The 24,372-nt window shown below is 40.0% G+C and overlaps 2 protein-coding genes across 2 annotated transcripts in view; both read left to right on the top strand.

Annotated features, from left to right (window-relative positions):
* Nucleotides 1–2,404, top strand: part of LOC102054419 (neural-cadherin-like) — a 60,162-nt gene extending 57,758 nt beyond the window's left edge. The window contains exon 33 of the mRNA XM_055705948.1: nucleotides 348–2,404. Coding sequence (XP_055561923.1) covers nucleotides 348–749 — 402 coding nt within the window. The 3' untranslated portion in view covers nucleotides 750–2,404. The remainder of the gene's footprint in view (nucleotides 1–347) is intronic.
* A 1,279-nt stretch (nucleotides 2,405–3,683) lies between these two features.
* The window catches only part of INTS8 (integrator complex subunit 8), a 25,744-nt gene continuing 5,055 nt past the window's right edge, over nucleotides 3,684–24,372 (top strand). The window contains exons 1-20 of the mRNA XM_055704480.1: nucleotides 3,684–3,881; nucleotides 5,323–5,497; nucleotides 9,485–9,625; nucleotides 10,033–10,104; nucleotides 11,279–11,330; nucleotides 12,321–12,503; nucleotides 13,024–13,131; nucleotides 13,853–14,008; nucleotides 14,504–14,604; nucleotides 15,974–16,115; nucleotides 17,290–17,360; nucleotides 17,478–17,653; nucleotides 18,303–18,436; nucleotides 19,029–19,139; nucleotides 19,826–20,027; nucleotides 20,570–20,691; nucleotides 21,753–21,937; nucleotides 23,413–23,446; nucleotides 24,135–24,191; nucleotides 24,275–24,336. Of these exons, the coding sequence (XP_055560455.1) occupies nucleotides 3,752–3,881; nucleotides 5,323–5,497; nucleotides 9,485–9,625; nucleotides 10,033–10,104; nucleotides 11,279–11,330; nucleotides 12,321–12,503; nucleotides 13,024–13,131; nucleotides 13,853–14,008; nucleotides 14,504–14,604; nucleotides 15,974–16,115; nucleotides 17,290–17,360; nucleotides 17,478–17,653; nucleotides 18,303–18,436; nucleotides 19,029–19,139; nucleotides 19,826–20,027; nucleotides 20,570–20,691; nucleotides 21,753–21,937; nucleotides 23,413–23,446; nucleotides 24,135–24,191; nucleotides 24,275–24,336 (2,414 nt within the window). The 5' untranslated portion in view covers nucleotides 3,684–3,751. The remainder of the gene's footprint in view (nucleotides 3,882–5,322; nucleotides 5,498–9,484; nucleotides 9,626–10,032; nucleotides 10,105–11,278; nucleotides 11,331–12,320; nucleotides 12,504–13,023; nucleotides 13,132–13,852; nucleotides 14,009–14,503; nucleotides 14,605–15,973; nucleotides 16,116–17,289; nucleotides 17,361–17,477; nucleotides 17,654–18,302; nucleotides 18,437–19,028; nucleotides 19,140–19,825; nucleotides 20,028–20,569; nucleotides 20,692–21,752; nucleotides 21,938–23,412; nucleotides 23,447–24,134; nucleotides 24,192–24,274; nucleotides 24,337–24,372) is intronic.

Below are 24,372 nucleotides of genomic sequence, written 5' to 3'. Positions count from 1 at the left end.
TTGAACATACTGTCCTTATCGAATTGGCTTTTTATTTTTTATTTGTCTTTAACCTGAAGTACTCTTGAGTGGGAGGCTTCTATTTCAACCCGGTCTGTACCTTTCACAATGCTGGTCATCTGTGGCCACCTTGGAGGGGGCTGCTTTGAACACAGCAGTCTTCCTTTAGCTGAAGACTATCATTACAATCTGAACATAGCTCTCTGAACTAGGGCCTCTCTTTTCTTCAGCTTGTAGAAAACTTAAGAGCAACCACTTCTGTGTTGCGTTGAGGTTTAAAACATTTTTTGGAACCTGTTTCCTTTTGTGTTGTTTCTCTCTGATATTTGCATTCTTTTTTCTTCCAGAATGCTTATGATATAGGTGAACTGAAGAAACCTCTCCACACCACTCCCCACTGCTCCTTGAGGGTGGCTGCTCCACACTCCAGGAGACCCACTGGCCCAAAAAAGGACTCACTCCCACAACATGCACATCAAAACCAATCGGCATCAGCTGTTGCCAGCATCCCAGATTTCAAGGAATATGTTTCTCAACTCATCTGGGATGCAGACAATGATCTACAGAGTCTTCCAGCTGACACTATTCATTTGTACTGCTTAGAAGGGCAATGCTCTCTAGCGGGGAGCCTTAGTTCCTTAGACTCCATTAGTGGTGATGAAGATCTAAATTACGATTGCCTCCAAGAGTGGGGGTCAAAGTTTGACAAGCTTAAAGAACTCTATACAGTCTCAAATGAACATTTGTAACTGGAGTTAAAGGAACTTGACACATTGCCATGACATATGGACACTGCTTTTAATAATGCCATTTTTTATATATAACGTACATCAAGTAACTTACTTGATGCAAGTTTTTAGTTACAGTAGTATGATATACGCGCTTTTCCCAGGAGTGATAATCTGAATGGTGTTTTTATATGCACTGTACAAACAGTTTTGAATCATAGAATTGCAAAGACTTTGAAAGCATGGATATTCTTGAAAAGTTTGGAACGTAGGCTTTGTGTAGAATAGCATTATAATATCCCTTTTTATTTGTGCAGACCATGGTGACTTAGTAGAATTATCCTGGATGCAAGAACTTGAATTATTTTCTCCCTAGTATTAATATGAATCCCAACAGGTTGGTAACAATACGTAGGGCATTTTTTTTAAATTGCATTAATTTTAGACTGTGAAATAATTATTACAAATATTAAATATAAAACATTTTATATATCTGGTTTTCTTGTCAGCTTTTTTTGTCCCACTAAACTGTAATCTCCCTTGACATCACACACACACCACCTCACTCATTATTACAGGCTGCTGAGACTTACTCTGTCAGACCCTTTTTCTAATTACCCATAAAGAGTGGCAAGATCCTAGCTGTGAATAGCATTTTGCCGGTCTGCCAATTTTACACTCTTAAAAGCGGGTTTAAGACCCAGAAAATGTTTCTATTTGGTAAGCTTTTATTTCCAACTTTGCTTTTCACGTGGAGCCCTTCTTCAAAGTCTGCAGCAGGAAAACAGAACAGCTGAAGTGTCAAAGTTAATAGGTGCTTACAGAGTGCTTGAAAGCTCTGAAACGCTAAGGTTTTTGAAATTGTTGTCTACTCAGTGTTTTTTTAATTACCAGTATAACATGATATTCAATGTTTGTTTTTCACTGAAGTCTTGACACTTCCTTTTATTTATAAATACTGTTTTAAAATTAGATATTTCATAACTATTCATAATTTTACTTGGCATAAAAAATGTAAATGTAAATTAGTTTTGTACCTAGAAGGAAGATTTTGATACTATTAGAACAAGTATAATTTACACTGAAAATTGATTGAACAAAGCCACTGTGTGAACTGAATAAAACAATCTGCATTAATTCTGTAAAATTATACATAAAATCGTACTAAAATAGCAATATTTATTAGAAAGATTTGGAGCAAAGAGTCAGTATGAGCCACTCCTTCATGCCAAAGTCTCACATGGCTGGACATTGATTGTTCTTACAAAGTCATAAAAAATAAATACTGTATTAACGTATAGCCTCATCTTACTTAATGTAAATGTTTCCTCCTTTCTAAAGATGTATGGTATAGTAAGAAACTACAAAATCTCTTACATCTGGTCATATTACATACGTTGTTGGAGCGGATGAAAACTGCTGAGCCCCAGAACTTCGGTAAGGTGACTGTTCCGAGTCTTGAACTCATAGAACATTTTCATGAAGTGCGTATATGTTTTTATTGCTCTTTATTAAGTTGTCTCTTCTGAAGTTGGTATCAGGTAAAGCTTAGCATAATTATTGGTAAACTGCCTCTTCCAAAAGAGACCAGGCTAACAATAATTTCCCAAAGGATTATTTTGTAATTTATATTCTGAAACTGAACGTTTTACATATGGATGCATTAAACAATAACTCAGGAAAGCTGAAGCAGTAGTTAATTTTTTGCCTTCAAAAAACTGAAGACAGAAAGTAACACAGTAACAAATTGCATTGTAGTCAGGACATGTAATGTCCTTACGGAAGACAAGAAAGAGGAAAGCTCTTCTGTCTCCTTGGGTCACTTATGGCAAAATGCAGGACGTTCATGGCTGGCGGGTCACTGTCCAGCTGCATAGTTAGGTGGCCTAAGGCTGAGAAAGGGCCGTACTGGGCACCAGTTTGATGCAGTATCTCCTGTTCTGCTTGCTGCAGAAGTTGTGGCTGTTGAGTAGGTAAGTAGCAGTCCTGCAGGAAAGGAAGAACAGCCTAGCTGCTTACAGCAGTGACTGGGGCAAAAGAGATTTGCATTGTGTATCTACATAGAAAACTTGCCATGCAACCTTTGTGAGCCCTTTTCTTGGGAAAATATTTGAAAATCATTCAGCTAAATGACTTAAAAGCTTCTGCTAGTCATCCTGCTTCTCTGCCAGACACTGACATCCTAGGAACAGGGATATACGGAAAGCTTGAGAGCCAGCGCCTGGCTAGGGGCAGGTTTAAGTGGCACGGGCGGATGTGGACTGCCTAAGTGCCGACATCTTAATAGCAGTGGAAGGTGCTGCTGAAGGGAAGTAGCTGCTTCTGCCACTTGGTTTGCATCTGCCCTTCTTCATGGACGGAGGTCTCAGCTCCTCCGCCTTTTCATAAGGCGTGAAAGTGTGCACCAGCCGGAGGCCGCCAGCCATTTTGCCCTGGGCTGGGCGGCAGGAGCCCGCTCTGACCACTGGAAGGGCCGCGCTCCGGGCACTGCCCTCCCGCCCCCTTCTCTAGCTCACTGCCGTCACCACACATCGAAACATGTATTTACTGTTACTGAACTCGGGCAGCAGGGGAAGGGGCGGGAGGAGGGAGAGGTAAGGCCAGGGAGGATTTACGAGCCCGCGGCCTGCGGGCTGCGCTGCCAGGGCGGGCGGCAAGAGCCGCCGCTCCGGCGGGGCCGGGCCTCGGAGCGACACCGCGAGGGACCCCGGCCACGGGGGACACGCAGGGGGGGCACGCTGCGGCGGTGCTGGCGGTGAGGCGGGGGGCTGCCCACGCCCCACACCGGTGCGGATGAAGGTCAGGCTATCCTGCCACCCGGCTGGCTCCCGGGGGTGTGCGCTGCCCGCCGCAGCCACAGCGCAGGTGACCGGCGAGGTAACGGGACGCGGCCCCACCCGCCGCCGCGCCGTGCTGGGCCGGGCCGGGGGCGGCCCTATGAGCCGGGGCTCCGCCCGCGCGGAGGGGGGGCGGCGGCCATCTTGTCGCCGTTGGACCTAGGGCGGGCGAGGCCGGTGGCGGCGATGAGCGCGGAAGCGGCGGACCGGGAGGCCGCCACCTCCAGCCGGCCCTGCACGCCGCCGCAGACCTCCTGGTTCGAGTTCCTGCTGGAGGAGGCGCTGCTGGAGCAGCACCTGCAGAAGCCCTCTCCCGGTGCGTGCGGCCCGGCCCTGCCGGCGGCCACCTCCCCTGAGGCGCGGCCCGGCGCCGCTGCCCGGCGCCTCCGCGGGCGCCGGGGAAGAACCGCTCGCTCGTTTCCCCGCGGGCCCCTTCCCTCAGGGCTGCGGCACGCCGCTCGGTCGCTGCCTCCGCCTTCCCGGGGCCTGCTGCTGGTGCTGCCGGCCGCGCACCGGCGCCGCCTCCCGCGCTGCCCTCCTCGGGGAGGCACCGGGGGGCTTCGCTACTGCGGCGCCGGTGACGCGGTGGGAGGCGAGCCCTCGCCCGGGAGCAGGCCCGGGGCGGCCCCGGGGGGCTGGGGGCGGCGCGGTGCGGAGGGCGAGGCGGGGACGGCGGGCCCAGCGCGGCGTTAGCAAGCGCAAATGTGTTTGTCTCGTTTTACGTTAACTTTCCTGTTTAATAACGTAATTTCTCTATCTTTCCTGCGTGGTGGATCACTTCTCCCTTCGCATATGTGAATTTTGTTTGTGGAAATGCTACAATTTGTTTATTTTTATAATGTGAAGTGTTCTTTGTCGAAATCGTTACAATTTGCAGCTGTTTTACCCCCGTGAAAGTCTTGCTAGCGCCAGGAACTAGAGTCCTAAAGGTTCAGCACCGAAATTGCTCTGTCATCTTTGACCTGGAATGAATAGAAACCTAGTCTGATGTATTGTAAGAAAGTGACCTTATTTAAAAGTAGCAGATCTTTTGACAATCATAAGTGGGAATCGCCTTTTCCAGTACCTGAATTCCACAGGCAGGTGGAGGAAACGGGAAAAGCTGGGACAGTATTGCCTCTGCAAGAAGTAAATTTAAGTATAGTCAGCCTTTATCTTTGTGCTTAGATCTCACACTGCTATTTTATGATTTTAAATAATAATTAATACCAGTTCTACATTTCACAAAGTTCAGTGAGAGTGAAGTAGTTATGATTTGGCTTCAATTTTTCAAAGTAGCACAAAGGTACTAGAGAGACTATCTTACCGTGAGAGAGAGATTTGGGGACTTTTGTTTTGTTTAATTGGTCTGAAAGTATCTTCTAAATGTATTCAGAGGTACCAGCAGCTGCTTGTAAATATATTTTAAAATACAGAGGAAAACTAAGAGTAGGTGGATGTTTTTGCAACAGCTAACTTGTGATCTCAATAGGCAACACTTATTTTCTGTAGATGCAAATACAGAAAATTAATACAAAATAGAATAAATGAAAGTATTGAGAGCTTGGTTATAATGGTCAAGTAAACTTGGAGGTTAAACAAAGGTATCTTAATAGTCTGATTTGGGTCGGCATAAGCAAGATACCCTTGGGGTTAGAATCTGCCAGGTGGCAATGTCAGCTGTATAAGTGACAAGGAGATAGATCCCTGTTCCTAGCTGCAACAAGAAATTGATTCCTGGGCTTACAAAGAATTTGGAAAGTGATTGTGTTTTGCAGATCCACCACCTGTACAGCTGATTGTCCAGTTCTTGGAACAAGCTTCAAAACCATCAGTGAATGAACAGAACCAAGTTCAGCCACCACCCGATAACAAAAGAAACCGCATCTTAAAACTTCTTGCTCTTAAAGTTGCTGCTCATCTGAAGTGGGATTTGGATGTGTTGGAGAAAAGGTATAATCTGTAAATCTTCATGCTGAAATTACTAAACTGAAATTGCCAGAGATCTCTATTTTAACAAATGAAAGTCTGTCTTGCTCCCTCTTCTGACAGTATCTTCTACCATTAAGAAGAGTTTTGGGTCTGACAGCTGAAATAAAGTTGGATTTCATCTGTTGAGTTAGAAAAAGGTTTTGATAAAGGCAATATCTGTGAGCAGATCAATACTGTTTATAATTCAGAGAGCAAGAGTTGTGGGCTTTAGATATTAAGATCCACATACTAAACTGCATAAAGATGAATTTTAGGTTATGCTTTTCTTCAGTGGCAAGTTGCTCCATTCTGGCATGCTTAAAGTTGGAGGTATTGCTCCGGCTTTGTTCATGTGAAGAACTCTATATACCTGCAAACTAGATCACTGAACTGACTGGTTGAAATAGACAAACTCCACCTTTGCATTTTTCCTTTTAATTTTTTTAAACCAAAGAATTTCAGCTGCTGAATGCTCTGATGAGGTAGAACTGTTGGGAACTTCTTTACTCTGGCAGTGCTAAGCACATTAGGGAGGTGCACTTCAGCTGTGTAAAATCTTAGCAGGGCACTGCTTGCCCCAGTTGTAATTTGCATAGGATCATTGAATCATTTAGGTTGGAAGAGACCTTTAAGATCGAGTCCAACTGTAAACCTTACACTGCCAAGACCACCATTAAACCGTGTCCCTAAATGCCATGTCTACATGTCTTATTTTTAAACACCTCCAGGGGTGGTGAATCCAGCAGTTCCCTGAGCAGCTTGTTCCAATGTTTGACCACCATTTGGCTGAAGAAATTTTTCCTAATACCCAATCTGAACCTCCCCTGGTGTAACTTGAGGCTGCTTCCTCTGGTCCTGTCGCTTGCTATCTGGGAGAAGAGACTGACAGCCACCTTGCTACAACCACCTTTAAGGTGGTTGTAGAGGGCAATAAGGTCTCCCCTGAGCTTTCTCCTCTACAAGCTAAACCACGCCAGTTCCCTCAGCTGCTCCTCACAAGACCTGTGCTCCAGACCCTTCACCAGCTCCATTGCCCTTCTCTGGACACCTTAATGTCTTTCCTGCAGTGAGTTTTCTCTGCAAGATTCTTGAAAAATTGAACCCAGTATTTGAGGTGTGGCCTCACCAGTGCCCAGGGAAATAACCACTTCTGTAGTCCTGCTGGCCACACAGTTTCTGATACAGGCCAGGATGCTGTTGACCCCCTTGGACACCTGGGCACACTGCTGGCTCATGTTCTGCGGGCTGTTGACCATCACCCCCAGGTCCTTTTCCCCCAGGCAGCTTCCCAGCCGCTCTGCCCCAGCCTGCAGCGCTGCCTGGGGCTGCTGTGACCCAAGGGCAGGACCGGGCACTTGTCCTTGTTGAACTTTCTACAGCTGAGCTCGGCCCATCGGTCCAGACCCCTCTGCAGAGCCTTCCTGCCCTCTGATAAAGTTACTAAACAAATCATTTGGCTTGCAGACGCCTTGGAAGAAGTTCTTCATTACATAAAAGTAACATTGGCTCTGAGTATGTTACAAGTTTCTTTAAAAGAAGAAAAAAAACCCCACCCAAAAAGTCGTCTTGAGTTGATCTGAAAATATTTCTTTTTACAATGTTGCATAGATTTTATTTTTTTTTATTTCAGAAGTGTTTTGAAAAAAATATTTTCCTTCAAATTGCTGGTAGGGCTTGTTTCTTCATGTGTACTTTTATTTGTATTCCTCACTTGTATTACAATTTATTTAATAATGTACTATAATGAGCAGTAAAAGGGCTTGGAACCAGTGTCCTGGTTTTGGCTGGGACAGAGGCTGTCTAGTAGCTGTACAGTGCTGTGTTTTGGATTTTGTATGAGAATAATGTTGATAACACACTGATGTTTTAGTTGTTGCTAAGTAGTGCTTACTCTCAATCAAGCACTTTTCAAGTTCCCCATGCTTTGCCGGTGGGGAGGTGCACAAGGAGCCGGGAGGGAGCAGAGCCAGGGCAGCTGACCCGAACTAGCCACAGGGATATTCCATACCACAGATCATCAAGCTCAGTATATAAACTGGGAGGAGTTTGCCAGAAGGGACCAGTTATTTCTTGGGGACTGGCTGGGCATCAGTCAGTGGGTGGTGAGCAGTTGTATTGTGCATAGCTTGGGCTTTTTTTCCCTTGGGTTTTATTCCTCTCTCTCTCTCTCTCCTCTTCATTACAGTTGTTGTTGTGGTTGTTGAACTGTTGACAATTTACAGTTGTTAAACTGTTCTTGCTTCAGCCCATGGGTTTTACCTTTTTCTGGTTCACCTCCTGGTTGGGGTTAAGCCACAACAATGAGATGTCATTAATTTTTACCTATGAAGTTCTCGCCACCCCCACCTTCCCCCAATATTTTTATCATCTGTTAAGCTATATCCTATTTGTCTGCCTTAATGTTGTGAGGGAAGATTACTGCTTGCCAAAGACCTTTGCAAGATAGTGCACAACGGCAGAGAATGAACAGAAACCTTTATTGTGGTTAGCTGTGAAAATACAGCGTGGACAAAAGAATCTGGTATACAATAGGGGGTTTCTTTATATATATACCTTCAGCTTTGAAAGCAGATGTGAATGTGTCCAGGAGAGCTTGCTTTATTTTAGTGGCTGCTTCCCTTCTTCCAGGAGGAATTTAAATTTAAACTGACATTTATTCATGGTGTATTTCCTGTCAGTTAGTACCTTTACTTCTTAAAATGGAGGTACAATCCTGATTCAGAAATCAGTCCTACGGTATGACACTATTGGGCTGATTCTGGGTTTTGGACAAAACAATCTTGTCATCTGTGGTGGTTTTTTTGAGAAACAATATGAAGTCATTTCAACTACCAATTTAGCATCTCTGTACAGTAGCTAGAGTTCCTCTTCTGTTAACTTGTGAAGCCCAAAATTGTTTTTAATTAAGAAACTGCTCTTGTGTTTTAACTGATTATACTCAAACGTTCAGTTATGGCATTTAAAAAGAAATAAAAATAACGGCTTGACCCAAGTTTTTTTTAAATTTCTGCTGTTATGAACATTTGAATGATGTTGTACTCTTGCCAACGAAAACAAGATTCCTGGACCTCACACAGTAAAACCAGCTTTTGTTAGTTTAAAATTACACCTTTGTAGCAGGCATGGATACTGATACAACACAAGACCTAAAATTTGTTTTACCTGAACTCTGACTCTAGTTGCTAAATGTGTAGTTTCACTGATCGTTTTCTATGCTGGTTGCAAAGAATGCAAGTTTTTCACAAGGTCAAAGGTGCTTTGGCAGTAACTCATCACTTTTAATTTCAAATAATGTCTAAATTAGCAATAATGTTTCAGTTGTGTTAAATTATGCCTCAAAAGCTTGGAGTGATGCAGTCCAGCCTGCATATCTTCTCATTTTATCAAGGAAAGTTCTGTCCCAGCTGAATGCATGTTTTACGTAATGCAGCTTACAGTGTTCTACAGCGCTCTATTCCAGTGCCTAGTCTTAACTTCACTGTTTGTTAGTGGATGCTGCAGAAAGGGGGATAAGCCATGATAGCATGGAGAAGTGTTCTCTTTATGTGAATGAAATGCCATTTGCAATGGAAATGTGGTTGTTTACCTTCTGGAAGTATGAGTTGGGACTACTTTGAAAACATTTCTCACCAGTTGGGACCTGCTGTTATAGGTGACTGATTATTCAGGGGATGTGTCTGTGTGGAGTAAGAGTGGTGCACAGTAGTAGTTCAGCTGTCGGGGCAGCCTTCCACTTGGGCGTAACTTCTGCTGCTAACACCTGGTAACTGACCTACATACCTGATCTAGACTGCCATCTGATACAGAGCATTTCATTATGCTAAATAAACATCCTACTACCCTTACTTCCATGGGATGTTAAGTAATTATATAGTACTGAATGGTATTGTATATTATTTAAACATTCCAAAAGTGGGATTACTGTATGAAGTATCTAACTCTCTCTTTTAATTATTTATTTTTTAATAGCTTGTCTGTTCCTGTATTGAACATGCTACTGAATGAACTTCTATGTATCAGCAAAGTTCCCCCAGGAACTAAACATGTGGATGTAGACCTCTCCAGCTTACCCCCAACCACTGCGATGGCAATACTACTCTACAACAGATGGTAAGCAACTTTAAGGCAATAATCTTAAAATCATCATCGAACAAAGCAATGTTTTCTTCTGTTCATAGAGGAGGAAGAATCTGAAAGTAATATTTTTGTGATCTGTAGGTGGGTTATAATGAGGAGCTGGGTCTGAAAAGCTATTCTACAGCTGGTTTTGTTCTCTAAAAAAATAGTCAAGGTAGTAGTTTGAACTGTCACCTTACAAAGATAAAAGTCTTGCTGTCTTTTAGCTTCTCATGGACATAAGAGCACTTCTGAAATACTAGATGTGCTCTTGAGTAGAGAATGTATTCTAATGGTGTAATGTATTTGAAGAGATAAACTCATACTTTTGAGACATGTAATCTGCTTATTATGCTTCTGAGGCTAATACCATTCTTGGCTTAATTTTCTCCTCTCTGTAGGGCCATAAGGACCATTGTTCAAAGTAGTTTTCCTGTAAAGCAAGTGAAACCTGGTCCACCTCAGTTAAATGTGTAAGTTACAAGTACAATTAATTTGAATTTTGTGTGCATTTTGTAATCAGAAATTTAATGTCTCAGTGGATTAAATCATGTTAATGACATAAATTGCTTAAAATGGCTAGTTGTAGCATGGAAAACTCATACTTATTTCAAGTATATTCTTATTTTCCTGTTAACATGCTTGATATGTGTATGTACTTGTCTGTCATTCCACTCTTAATGTGTTACCATCGCTGTGAATTTGTAGAAGAATGAAAAATCTGGGAGAAAGAGAGATGGTGATTTGCCTAAGTGGTATGCTTATTCTGTAGCTTAGGTTACATTTCTCACATCCTGTTTTAACTTACAGTAGCTTGCTTAATATGGTTGTTTTACTGTAGCAATTTGCCACATTATGTGTGGTAACCTGAGAAATAATAGAAATATTTTAATTTACTTCATTAGGCCATAATTTGGAATTTGACGTCAGTATTAGTTTTGCATTCTGAAAGTTTTGTGGCTTTAGTTACAACCTGTCCTTGGAATTGATACTTATGTTACAAATTTCTCTGATATAGTAGGGAGTATCTCAGTGGTACTTCTCATGTTTTTTATGTTCATTTTATAGCGTAGCATTAGGCTATACTTGTTTGAGAGAGTCTGTTAAATATGCTAATTAAAAATACTATTACAACTCATTTTACTATAAATCTTGTATTGTCGTATATGTATCAAAGTCTGATCCTGAATGAAAAAATTCTGTATGGGGAAATAATTTAAGAATACTTTTGCATAAGCATAATTTAAAAATGCTTTTGCATAAACACATGAACACAGTTCTGCCTCTGACACATGCTCGAGAAGATTTAAATAGTGAAGCTTCAAGGGACTTGAGGCTGTGGAAACAGATTTCTTCATGATAATTTTGCTAATACTAGCAATGTGATTTTTAAAGAAAAAAAATCAAAGCTTTGTAACCTCCATTTTATTGAACCACATTCTCATTCAAAACTTATCTTTTTGTTATATAATGCTGTCTTTCAGATATAGATGGTTAAGAGCAGTCAGTGGATCTGTGTAATAATGTTTAAAATGTAATGAAATGAAACTTACTATGACTGAATTGTTGTGGTCTAGAACATGAAGTAAAATAACATGCAGGTTTGCTTTATAGTTGAGATCTTGACCTCTTCTGCTTATTTTCCAGGATGAACCAGATGCAGCAAGAAAAGGAACTAACGGAAAATATTTTGAAAGTGGTGAGACTTCCTGACTTCCCCCCCTGCTTATTTTTGCTTGAATTTACATGTAAATTTACAGGAAATAAACAATGGCATCACACTTTTGTTGGATTCAGTACATTTATATTATATTTGCCACTTAGCATTTGCTACAATCCCACTGTGTGCATTTTGGACGGTGTTGTCTCTGCACTCCATGTAGTATAAAATCTGTTTTGTGTGATGGAAGTATTCTTTCATCAGCCCATTGTTGGTGGCAAATGAATAGAGCAAACCTCTACAAAATCAGAGTGTGATTAGTAATTAAGACCATATCATGCTTGAGCTGCAAAATCATATGGCAGAAAAACTCAAGACTTAAAATGTTTTTTTTAAAAGCATTTAGTAGCTGACTGCTTTCTGTATGTAACTTTCAAGAGAATGCTAGTTATGCCCCAAGCGTTTCCCTTTGAGAAAAGCAAGAAAGAGCTACTTCCATAAGTAGCCTAGCTCATTTTCCTACTCTTGTACTACTTGGAATCATTTAATTTTATTACACATTTTCCACAATTCTTACTTGTTCATATTTTTTCAAGTAGATGAGCATGAATGATGTTTTAACTGTTTAACCAATTTATCCTTTTTTTTTTTTTTTTAAATCTTGTTGTTCATGTAGATGCTGGGTTTATTTCAGCGGTGAAAAAACTTAAAGTTTGCAATCTGATTGTTGAATAACTTAATGCTCCAAAAGTGTATAAAAAGGTGTAGGTGAAACAGAAAAATGTTTTGTTTCAATTGGAATTAAGAGTTTGATCCTGTTTCTCTGAGTACCTGAAACTGAAGTCACAGATTTCTTTGTTTTACAAGAAATACAGGAGTAGATTCTACATAGCGATGAGACAAGTGTATAAGGACAGGTTTTTGTGCTATCCTTCTGCTGTACTGATACATTTCTAGTGTTAATTTAAACCCAGAGCTAAGCTCCATACCAAGAGGTTGATTTTTTTCAATGTGTTTGAACTACTACAGTTGAAAGAGCAAGCCGCTGATTCCATCCTGGTCCTAGAAGGAGCACTTAAATTAAACAAAGATCTTTACGTGCACACTATAAGAACTCTGGATTTATTAGCCATGGAGCCTGGTATGGTGAATGGAGAAACAGAAAGTTCCACAGCTGGACTGAAAATCAGTGCAGAAGAGATACAGTGCCAGGTAGCTTATATTCTACGCTAAAGCTTTCAGTTTGTGTCTGTTTCTTTAGCGAAAGTGTTAGATAAAATTTTTGAGATAAATTGTGGTATTTTTCTATTAAAATTTTCTGTGTTCTTTTTTAATGCAACGAGATATTACTGACTTGGTTTTTACATTTATTAGAGCTTTCTTCAACACTGTAAATATTGTTACTTCCCCCCAACACCCACCCACCCCCATGCTACCCCCCTGGAGTAAACCATTATATGACAAGGGCAGCTTATTGCATTCTAGTGAACAATTATGGGGAAATAATTCTGTAATTTTGTCATGTCTGTGCAGAATTACTCACACTGAGGTCATAGTTAAAGAACAAACAATTGAAATAAGTGGGGAAAGGTATGCAGTGTATGTCAGTACATTAGATACAACTGGGAGTAGTTTAAGGTACATGTAAGGTTTGAGCTGAAATACTTAATCTAAACTTAAAATGTTATATAAATATCCAAGGTAAAGTGATTTGTATAAATGCTATTTGCAGGTTTGCTATGATTTGGGTGCAATCTATTTTCAACAAGGATCTACAAATGCAGCTGTTCATGAAAATGCTAAAGAGAAGTTTTTCAAAACAAAGGAGTTGATTGCCAAGGTATTGGGTGTTCTATTAGCATGTATGTTCAACTCTTGTAAAAAAATTTTGTCTAAATTTTGCTTCCTTCTTTAGCAATTTAATAACTGTTAATGATACACATGGTTTTTAAAGAAAATTCATGGGACTTCGACAGCAATTTTTGTTTTTTCTCATTGCCGCCTTTGAAGTTATATTAAGTGGCTGCAGTATATTGCTGCTTTGTTCTATGTTTTGTAATGAATGTTCTCTTACACAAATGTTTTTTATCCAAGAAATGCAAGAATAATAGCTCCGGTGCTAATATTAATTGAACTGAACAGTACATTCTGTGTCTTTTGTGGTATTTTGATTGTGATGACGTGTGTTTGAGGAAGGTAACTATACAGCAAGTCATATTTTGGTTTTATCTAATTTTTTCTTGGAAATCAACTTGTACATGTTCCGACCTTTTAAATAATACAACATTTTAATTTAGAATTAAGGTATGCTTCCTTTTTTATTTTGCTTCATATTTATATTTCAGAACCTGCAAAACTCACATTTGTATTTAAATAGACTAAACGTGGTCTAAGCTGTAAAGAGCATGTATAAAAGTGTACTTTTAAAAAAATGTGTACATGCACGTTCTTCTGTTGTTTTGCTGTTACTTGGGATACTGTAAGTCTCCATTTGTTCCTGAATTAAGCTTATGTTTTACAATATTTTGGCCAATAAGATTTGACTAACTCTTACTTTTCAGAATGGTTCATCATCACTTCATTTTACCATAGATGAAGAACGGTTAGCTGGGTACTGTCAAGCCTGTGGAGTTCTTACCTCATCTTCTGATGATGCATCTCAACAGGCAACTCCTTATAGTCAAATCCATAGCTGTATGAAATCTGGCAATTATCAGGTAGGGTGCTTAAATGAACTCGTGTATTTGAGGGGTTCTTTAATCATTCCATGTAGATGATTCCGCTGGAACTGACATGGATTTTAATAAATTTGTTTGTTAACCATTAACATGCTGTTTTAGAATACACATATATAAGAATATAACATAATTTGATACTTATTGGATGAAAATAGCTTGGATTCCGTACAATTTAAATAGATTGTTGATATATGGAGTCTTCAGGTAGAATCTAATTCTTTGGGTTTCAGGGAATGTTGCAGCTGGGATGTGCAAGTTTGTGGTATTTTGGTTTGGTTTTTTTTTTCCTTTGATTCTCTGATGATAGAGAACTTTGTTGTTGTTTGGTCCCTTTCTCGTTGTTTAATGAATTTTAGCATTACATATGGGTGCAAGCCACTTCTGTTAGTTTGAAGATTTTTACCAGATGGAAAATTACTTTATCTGTATCTTTTGCATTATCCATTGACTATTCCAGTTGTGTTTGTGTTACAGGACGTAGTGAAGATATTTCTTGAAGATAATGTAACCCTCAGCTTACCTGTTCAGTTCAGGCAATCAGTGCTGAGAGAACTCTTCCAAAAAGCTCAACAAGGGTGAGACGTTAAATAATGATCTGTTCAATGATGATGAAAAGCAATTTTCATTAGTTATGTTTTTCATGGAAAGTATACAAAATCTTCTAACAACGAATTACTTATGTACAAGAAACTTCAGCCTGTATTTCTGTTAGTAATGGTCTAAACTACATCGTCCAACTAAGGAGCTGTGTTTTGATCTTATCTCACTGTGCCTTATGGGTAAAATTTAATGAACATTAACACTTAATTTTACCACTTTACTGATTTTATTTTTTTTATTTGTGTCATAATTTATCATACATATATATACAATGTATAACTAAGTTAATGCCTCTTTAGAGGTCTTAAAACTTGAAGTCAAAGCTGGTCAGGCTAACAATATTAAGCAGTAATATTGTAGGAGACGTACTTCATTAGGAACACTGGCAGTGTAGTTACCTGTGATTAGGAGCCTTGCGCACTGCTGAACTAGCCCAGGGCTGAAGGATTAGTATGGTTAATACCAAAAAATGTATAATAAGCAGAGAGAATTAGGCACATTAGAAGGGCAGCTTGTGGACGGCTCCCAGTTGAGAAATGCTGAGCACATGGCCACATCCAAAATTCAGCCTTCAGTGGAGCTTAGGCACTTGAATCAGGGCTATATGAAAAGCATTTCCATATAATCATGATGATAATTCTTCTCGAAGGAAAGGTGCCTACAGTATTTCAGTTGAAAAAGTGAGAGAGGCTCAGTTTTACAAACGTGTGAGGAAAAAGAAGTCTCGATGCTGACAGCCTCTTGTGTAAGAGCTTAGTAGTTACTGAATTCAGCTTTCGCTTCAGCCAGAGAGAAGCCAAATAAACATCTCTTTAATTAAGGTGATCTTAGAGGCTGTAGCTTAGCAGTGTCTAGGGGTGCTTTCATACCTGATACAGAGCGCCTTCAGGTGATGAGTGTTAGACAAAGGATGGATGAGCATGACTTTGAAATCTGCACAAGGCACACAGAGAAGGATTAAGAGAAGGAAGCCATAGGCTCTGGTTATTTGTTTTGATTTTCATCCAATGATTTTATATTCTGAGATGCATGAATATTCCTGAAGTCTTTTGAGCTGTCAGCCATGCACTGCTCTAGTTGGAAGTTCTAGTGGTGCTCAGGCCAAAGTGGTAATGAAGCCTGCATGTGAAACAGAGCTGTGGGCGGGGAGGGAATTTTCTTTTAGAGAAGATAGGGTCCTGGGTAAACTGAAGTAGATCCTAAGTAAAATTTTTCTGAGTGCAGTCTTGAGCAGAGGCGTGTGCTGCAAACTTGTCATGGGATCTGGGGCCTGGAGCTTTGCTGTGGTACCAACTCTGTGTTTGTCAGAGACGTTCTGTGATCTTCAGTTTTGTGTTCATGCAGGAATGATGCTCTGGATGAAGTTTGTTTCAAAGTCTGCGTGTGCAATACAGTCTGTGATGTATTGCAGGGTCGAACAATTGATATTCAGTTTTGTCAGCTGTTCCTGAAACCCAGCAAAGAGAAAATAGACTTCCTCCTTGAGGTAAAGAAATTAGCTGAAATAGAAGGGGAATTGGTATTCAGTGAGATATCTTTCCCCACATAACTGTATTATTGTTGCAAGTAATGCTCAGATTTCTGAAGCTGAGAAAAACACATTTTAAGGTAACTTCTCAAACTGTATTCAGCTTCTTTGCAGTTAGTACAATTACACTCTGTGATCAGTCTTGCCTCTGTTCATAGCTGCATTGCCGTCTGTTGGGGAGGAACCAGTGTTGACCTGTTGCTTCAGCTTGGATTTGAAATTGCTGCTATTAATATCTTTAAGTGATATATTGTTGAATGCTTGTTTTCAAAGAACAAAGAAACAAATTCTCTGCGTGAGAGAGAGAGAGAGATTAGAAAAATAAGTGTGTGTTGATATGGACCACTTCTCCTTACCAGCTTTGTTGTAGAAATTAGCGCGTCATGAAATGATCCTGAAGTTACTGTATATGTGAGACCTAAACTGTTACTCTCAGTGAAGTTTTTTAGGAAACTTATTGCTCAGACTAAATTTAATCCTTTGGTTGCTTTGCTGTTATTTTCATATCTCCTTTTCTTCATTTGAACCTTGTCTTTTGCTTGTCTCTTCAATCATGTGGCAGGAATTGATTGACAGTACTCTGTACTTCAGAGCAAGTAAAAGCTGTTCCATCAGCTGCTTTCATTAGGACTTAAAATGTATTTCTCAAAAAAAAGTTTCATGCTGGCAATTAAATTCACCTATTTAGTTCTTTCAACTGTTGTTTTATTAAAAAAAAACAAAACCCAAACCCCGTTACTTTTGTGAATTTTTCAGTTTTGCACTTAGAAATGCTTGTTCTTTTTAAACTCACGTAAAAGGGCTTTGTAATGTGCTTAATGATCTGGTGAGGCTGACTGATACTGTGGCACTCGGTTTCAGCTCACCCAAGTATCAAAGGAATAGGAAAAGGAGTATAAATTGTGTCTGGGGGAAGATCACAGTTATCTGAAACACCCTGTCTTGTGTACAGGTTGAAAGAACCTGATCCATCTGTGATGGCTACAGTGTTTATCAGAAACTTTGTTGCCTCACTTGAGAGAGTGTGTTACAGGCTGATCCTAATAGTCAGGACTGGGCAGTAACACTGTTTGTAACTAAATATTTAAAAGTTCTAACAGGCTGCTTAATTACTATCTGCTTTCTTTCTCAGGTTTGTTCAAGATCAATAAACTTGGAAGATGCTTCGGAAGCACTGAAGAGAAAAATGGCAGCATTTCTGAAGTTTGTACCCATATTAAGATAACATGAATTTACACTTTCACAAATGTTTTGAGAACTTATAACTGGAAAAATAAGCAGCTTCTTCCTGCTCATGTATTAACTTTTTTATTTGTTTAGAAACTTGTGTTTGGGTTTGGAAGATCTTCAGCTTGTCTTTATGATTTCATCTCATGAGCTGTTCATAAAACTGCTGAAAGATGATGAACGGAAGCTGCTCATTGATCAAATGAGGAAGAGATCTCCTCGAATCAACCTGTGTACAAAACCAGTGACTTCTTTTTATGATATCCCAGGTAATTTTCATTGGCAGTTGATTTGAACAAAATCTGTGACAGCTGTTCCCAGAACGGCCGCCCTGTCTCAGGACTTACACCAGCGCTAATGCTTGTGAGACCGTGTGGCGAGCTGGTCCAGGAGTACCATCTGGATGAAGTTTTAAACCTACCAAAGTGAAACACAGATTTTTTTCGGCCAGTTCATTTCCCAGACATAGCTGGCTGGCTGTGCAGCTGCACAAGTCAAAGCTAACATAAGAGCTGCCAGATGGTGACTGGGGCTGGAAAGAACTTACCTTTTCAGCTCTAATACAGTCTTGCATTGATTTAAATGAGTTGAGAAAATGCATATTTTCATTAAAGCAGTATGGGAACACTTTTTGGTGCAGCTTTTGAACCTATTGCTTTATTGGAGCAAGGGTAAGGGAATACTCAGAGATGCTGGTGTGAGGAAAGGGGGCATTGCAAGCAGCCCTTTAGGTCAGGGAGCTGGGAAGCTAGTGCAAGGTGTTTGTGGAAGGGCAGGAAAGGATGCACAGGGCCTACAAAAGCATCAATGTATCTGCTGGTCTTACTGTGTTATGTTTAAAATGTTACATACTAAAGAAACATAAGCATTTACATCAAGAAGGAATGCACTGGAGACCTGAGATTGCTTTTCTTCTAGCTTCAGCAAGTGTCAATATTGGACAGCTTGAACATCAGCTCATATTGTCAGTAGATCCTTGGAGGATTCGCCAGATCTTAATTGAGTTGCATGGTATGACTTCAGAACGCCAATTCTGGACAGTTTCTAATAAGGTAATTTATTTAATGTGGTCATTGTGAGCCTTGGCATAGATCTTCAGTGTGAGGGGTTTTTTTCCCTCTGCATAATGGAGGTTTAGTAATAATGATGATACCTATCTAAACTCACATTCTCTATGAAAAGTGTTACAATAAAACATATAAACTTTTGTTTTAAGGAACTACTGGCTGTTACCACAAACTTTCCTTGTGAGAAAACAAGCTTCTGTAGCTTTTGCTTTCAGTGTTCTGACTAGTTAGGAATTTAAACTAAAATAATATTGCTGTCACTAAAAGCTCGGAGCAGTAGAGAGGAAGAGATTTTCCTTTTTTATGTAATGCTTTCTTGTCTTTTTTGGGGGTTTGTTCTTGCTTTTCCCCCCCTCCCAATTGTTGCATATTCAGAGTATGAACAAAGTAGGTGAGCTCGCAATTTGTATTGTACTTCTATATGAGCCATATGTTACTTCGGATTAGATATAAAACTGAAAGAGTTGACATTTAATTGGCAATCATTTTCAATATTTGAGTTTTGTTTATGTTTTAAGCAGTGATGTGAATTCTGAAACCTCTTTCTGTGCAAATGTCCTATGTATTTCTCTCCCAGTGGGAAGTACCAAATGTTTACGGCAATGTTATTTTAGGAATCAAAGACAGTCTGACTAGGGATTTGGTCTACATCCTTATGGCAAAGGGATTACACTGCTGTACAATTAAGGTGAGCAAACCATCTGAAGTTACTGGTGAGTTGGTTTGGACAATTGAATTGTAACAACACTGAAAATATGGGAAGCCTTTTTTGAGAAAAGGAATTGAAAAATTAAGGGGCAAGGGAGATGTCGTACACAAACTCTGTGTGTCATATAAGGGTTAAATATTTCTGTCTCACAAAGTTCCATCAGTAGAGCAAGGACCATGGCTTTCCAGTGAGTTGGACCCGGAGTTAATTTCATTCATACAATGTTTTGGTTATGATGTACTAAGTCACATTGATTCTAAACCCAGCAGTGATTTGACTTAACTGATACTAAATGCTGTTCTTTTGGCTGTTTTACGTAAGGAATTAACTGGAATGCTGTTTTATTTTCCTTGTAATTGACAATATCAATAGTTTGCTGAACTAAAGCCAAACTGTACCTAATATGCAGTAGTTATTTCTGATATTTTTTTGCTTAAGCTTGTTGCTTTGTTTGAAAAATCTGGAACTGTTGGAACTGTTAAACTTAATAGCAAGTCCAAAGGACTCAAAAATATAAATGGTAATTGTGAGATGCTTGAGCAGTGCTAACTATAATGGATGTCAAGGCTGGTTCAGCCAGGATAGAGCTAAACAGCACTTTGACTCTTAGTCTTTTCTCTTACGAATCCATTAGGAATCATTAAAGCATATCCTTTTTATTGCAGGATTTTGTCCATGCAAAACAGCTTTTTGCTGCTTGCTTGGAACTCGTGACAGAGTTTTCTCCAAAACTCCGTCAAGTCATGCTGAATGAAATGCTGCTTTTAGACATTTATACTCATGAAGCTGGAGCTGGTGTTTCTGGAGAACGTCCTCCTTCTGATCTTATAAGCAGAGTCAGAGGATACTTGGAAATGAGAGTACCCGGTAAGTACACTGCAGTCTTTCCTGGGATGCAGTAAAGCACAAAATTTGAGAAAAAGGGAAATAAACCTGACTTTGTATTGTAGGTTTACCATTTAGGTGTATAATTGGAAAAAAAACAATCATGAAGTTTAAGGCTGGTTTTAGTGAGTCTCTAGGAGTTCAGTTAGTTTTTAGAAGTTGTAAATGAGAACAGCAGTGTCATGATGCCTACATATTACTGAACACTGACAGTTTCTGCTTTGTGCCACTGGAAGGACTTGAACAGGATAAATATGTCTGCATTTTTACCTGAAAAGTTTCGCTAGTTGTTAAAGCAGTCTGCATGTTTTCACGCTGAGGGAGTAACATAGTACTGTTGTGGTTAGAGGAAGCTGCTGTTGCTCCTAATTTTCAGAGGTGAGATCGCTTGTAGGGCTAAGCATCGTGTTCTTTTGCACTAACTATGGAACAGCAGTGGCTAGTTAGAGGACATGGGTTTTGCTTGTTTTCATAAGCAGTGTTTTCTTAAAAAAAAGTTAAGCAAAGAACCTCTTTTCTTCCAGATATTCCTCTTCGACAAGTTATAGCTGAAGAATGTGTTGCCTTCCTGTTAAACTGGTGTGAGAATGAATATTTGACCATGCAAGTTCCATTACCTCTGGTTCAAACTAACCCTTATGTGAAGGTAACGGGTGCTCAGTCTCAAAGCCTTGTCAAGCTGTAATTGACTCTTCCTGTTGAGGTCTTTTGTACTTTTAAAAGTATGTACCCTTCTCTCTCAAGAGTGTCAGGGTTTGTGGCTATAGTGAATTCAGTCTGGTGTAGAAGACAGCAGGGCTAAGCAGCAAGTGGTTTGACGGTTGACAAAAGACGTGGAGGCTGTGCTGCAAGGACAGATGAAAGAAACTGCATCTCAGCCCTTTTGTTGGCTGCTAGCTGAGGTTGGTTCCGTAAGCAGCAGTCATGTGTGGTTATGATCCATAAGCTGATGGAAACCCTGCAGCACTTTCATAAAGGACTCTCCTCTGGGCTGGAACTCGGCCTAGATTCATGTAGGAGGTATGAGAAGCGTGCAGGTCTCAGGCTTCATGTCTGGTGTTTTTTCTGTTCCTAAGACACTTGTTTTCCAAATGCACTATAATGGTTCCATCTTTTAACCCAACACCAGCGTTGAATTTCTGGAGACATTCAAGCACTGCCTTTTTTAAAAAAACTTTGCTCTTAAAATGGTTTTACAGCAATGTTTCTGCTTCAGAGTCAGGCAGTGAAGCTGAATGCAGATCACATTACAGGACAGATTAATTTTTGGCCTGCTCTGCTTACCTGTGGTATTTCCTAATTTCCATTTTGAGTTTCAGCTTTTCTGTGTAGCAGAGGGAGCCAGCTTCAGTTCAGATTAATTATTATATGAAAGTTAAGGGAGTTCTAGGGAGCCAGTCTTTGTAAAACTATATTTTGTGGGCTTTAGGTTTTATGCAGTGTGTTTAAGTCAGAGCACAAAGCTTGTTTTCTGGAGCCTATAGTAATGAAATATACCCTAAGGAAACTAATAAAGAGAACAATCCTCTGTTTAATTCCTGTCTTCCAGGTTTCTCATCGATGTCCTCTGCTGAGTTCAGTCACATTGCTTTGTGGTTTCTAACTTAAAATCACTTGTTTAGCCGTTATAAGTGCCAGTAATTCCTTTGCTGTAGTCAATGTTCAGAGAAACTGTAGCTACTGTATTTTTTCTGTTGCATTGCATAGCTGGGGCAGTTGCTGGCTGCTACCTGCAAAGAACTTCCGGGTCCCAAAGAAAGTAGACGGACAGCTAAAGACCTTTGGGAAGTCGTCGTACAAATCTGCAGTGTATCCAACCAGCACAAGCGGGGGAATGATGGCAGAGTGAGTTTGATAAAACACAGGGAGTCTACACTGGGCATTATGTACAGGTATGGGGGGGTTATTACATTATTTTTAAAGATTGATTGAATTGTATATTTGACCCCATGTTCCCTTCAGAAATTGCCTGGATTCCACAGTGTGGAGTGCTGCGGTGACAGCAGCTAAAGATCTTTTCTGAGTAAACATCCAATACCACCAGTGGGCAGATTATTAGTGGTGATGTGTTGACTTTCATGTGCAGAGAGAGAAAAGGAGTGTGTGGGATTCAGGTCAATGTACAGACACCAAAGCATGTATGCGTGTGCTCCCATTACAATCAGTGTAGATCTCCCAGTAAAGTCAATGGCATCTAGAGGGCAGTTTAGCTCACCGACGGGGGGCTGTCGGCTTCATACTGAATAGAATTGCTTTGCAGTCTCCATTGAGTCTATCAGTTAGCTACTTTTATAACTGTATTGAACACCTAGCTCACAGCATGTGTCTATACTTAGATGTAGCTTTCTGAATCTAAAGACATTATTCAGTCTTGAAATGAAGTTCTAGTTCAGTTGAGCTTCTGGGGAGAGGGAAAGGAAGAAAATACTCTCGACTGGGGTAATTTCAGCCAGCCTTAGCCTTAACTGACTGATAGATTGATTGATTTGGGACTCTTGATTTGTCCACTCAGTGTTTTCAGCCTGTTCTTAACTCCAAGCCTGATTATGAGTTGCCCATTAGAGTAAATTCTGGAATGTATGATTATATTGAACAACTTTCTATGTTAAAAACTTGGGAAAGGTGCCCCTGTCAAATTATTGACTGTTTCTTTACCTTCTTTGAGCTAATCAGGTTAATGTGTGCCTAAAGACCAGCTGCTTTCGCTTCCACTGCTGTGGGATGGATGTAAGGGGGGAACGTGCTTGCTGTAGGTTTCAATTGTACGCTCTGGCAAGGCAAAGGAAGCAGTACAGGTGTACTCTAGCTTACTGAGCCTTTTCTGACACCTCTGACCCAAACAGCAAAGGACAGTGGCCCTGTTGTTGTTATGGAAAAGGGGCAGTGAAACCTTTCCTAAACAGGCTGTGCTTGTCTAGGTTGTCTTGTGGTGACAGCTTCTGATGTGGCATGACAAGGAATCAATGTACATTATAAACGATCACTGTGTACCCTCTTCTGTAAGCCTGTAGGTCATTGTTGGAGCCCTAGCTTGGAGAATTACAGTACAGTTCAGTTGCTTTCCCTTTTAAGAGTCAATGGTTGACTTAACTACGTAGTGATTTTCATGCCCTTTGTAGCTTTGTGGAATAATAGATACCTCTTGTTTAACCTATTTTAAATACAAAAGTAACACTTGCTAGTGACTATATTAAAAGTGAATGACCTGCTTGAGTGTTTTCACTTCTGTACCCTGCATTTGTAAACTTACAGGTGAAGGGGTATTTTGACAGGTTAAGAAATTGCTTTACTGACTCTTGTTTCCAGTGTATTAAGTTTGCATATATTCCTTGTTGTGGATGATTGTGTATTTGTGTCCCTAATTTAGGAGTGAATTGCTGTCCTTCATCAAAAAGCTTCGGGTAAGTTATAGTGGTCTTGAGAATGTGTTTGCAACCAGAACTTCTTTTCGATACAGTGTTTTTCTGGATTTTTCCTGTTAAATTCCAGAAAATCAGACAGCTATATAGGTGGTTGGTATGGCTGAAAAACTTCTGGATTTGCTATACCCCGCCATACAGCAGTGTGGAACAGCTTCTAAAAAAAAAAAACCCAATCTTACCCTGAATTCTGACAATGGAGATCTATTAACATTAAGAGTATGTGTATTGCAGCTGTCAGGAAGCAAAGCGTTACCTTTTGGAGGGAGGGGGAAGGTGCTATTTGCATCATAACTAAGCAGCGGAAGTAAGAGGATGGGAAATTGTTTATAGCTTGTGGGTTTGTAAATGCATAGAAAGTTGTAGCATACCTAGCTTAAGTTTGATGTTAGGCAGTAGCCACAGAAACAACATAAAGATGTGCAAAACCTAAGTAAAGGTTATATACAAGGAGTTAGTTGGGGAGATTGAATTAACTACTTCCTGCAGAAACTTTATCACCGTATCCTTGTGTTGCAGGTTTCTTAACAAAGTACTTAACAAAGTATTGCTCTGTTTCTATAGGAAGTTATAATGATTTTCAGAACTTCCTACATAGCTTTAAAGCTTAGGAAAGAAAATGGAGTTTTGTTAGTTCATGGGAATACTTTTTTTTTTTTTTCCTTTACAGGAACCGTTGGTTTTAACCACAATATTGTCCCTGTTTGTCAAACTTCATAATGTTCGGGTTAGTATATATCATAAGCATCCTACTTGGCTTTCTTGAAATGTTTATCTTTGTAATTTCTTTTACCATCTCTCTTCTCTTAGGAAGATATTGTGAATGATATTGCAGCAGAGCACATTTCCATCTGGCCCTCATCCATCCCCAAGTAAGATGATAATTAAAAATACAATTTTCTAAGTAC

Source organism: Falco cherrug, chromosome 3 (genome assembly GCF_023634085.1).
Source record: "Falco cherrug isolate bFalChe1 chromosome 3, bFalChe1.pri, whole genome shotgun sequence".
In the NCBI taxonomy this organism is placed as follows: domain Eukaryota; kingdom Metazoa; phylum Chordata; class Aves; order Falconiformes; family Falconidae; genus Falco; species Falco cherrug.
The sequence above is the reverse complement of the archived record's forward strand: the minus strand, read 5'-3'. Positions and strand labels throughout refer to the sequence as shown.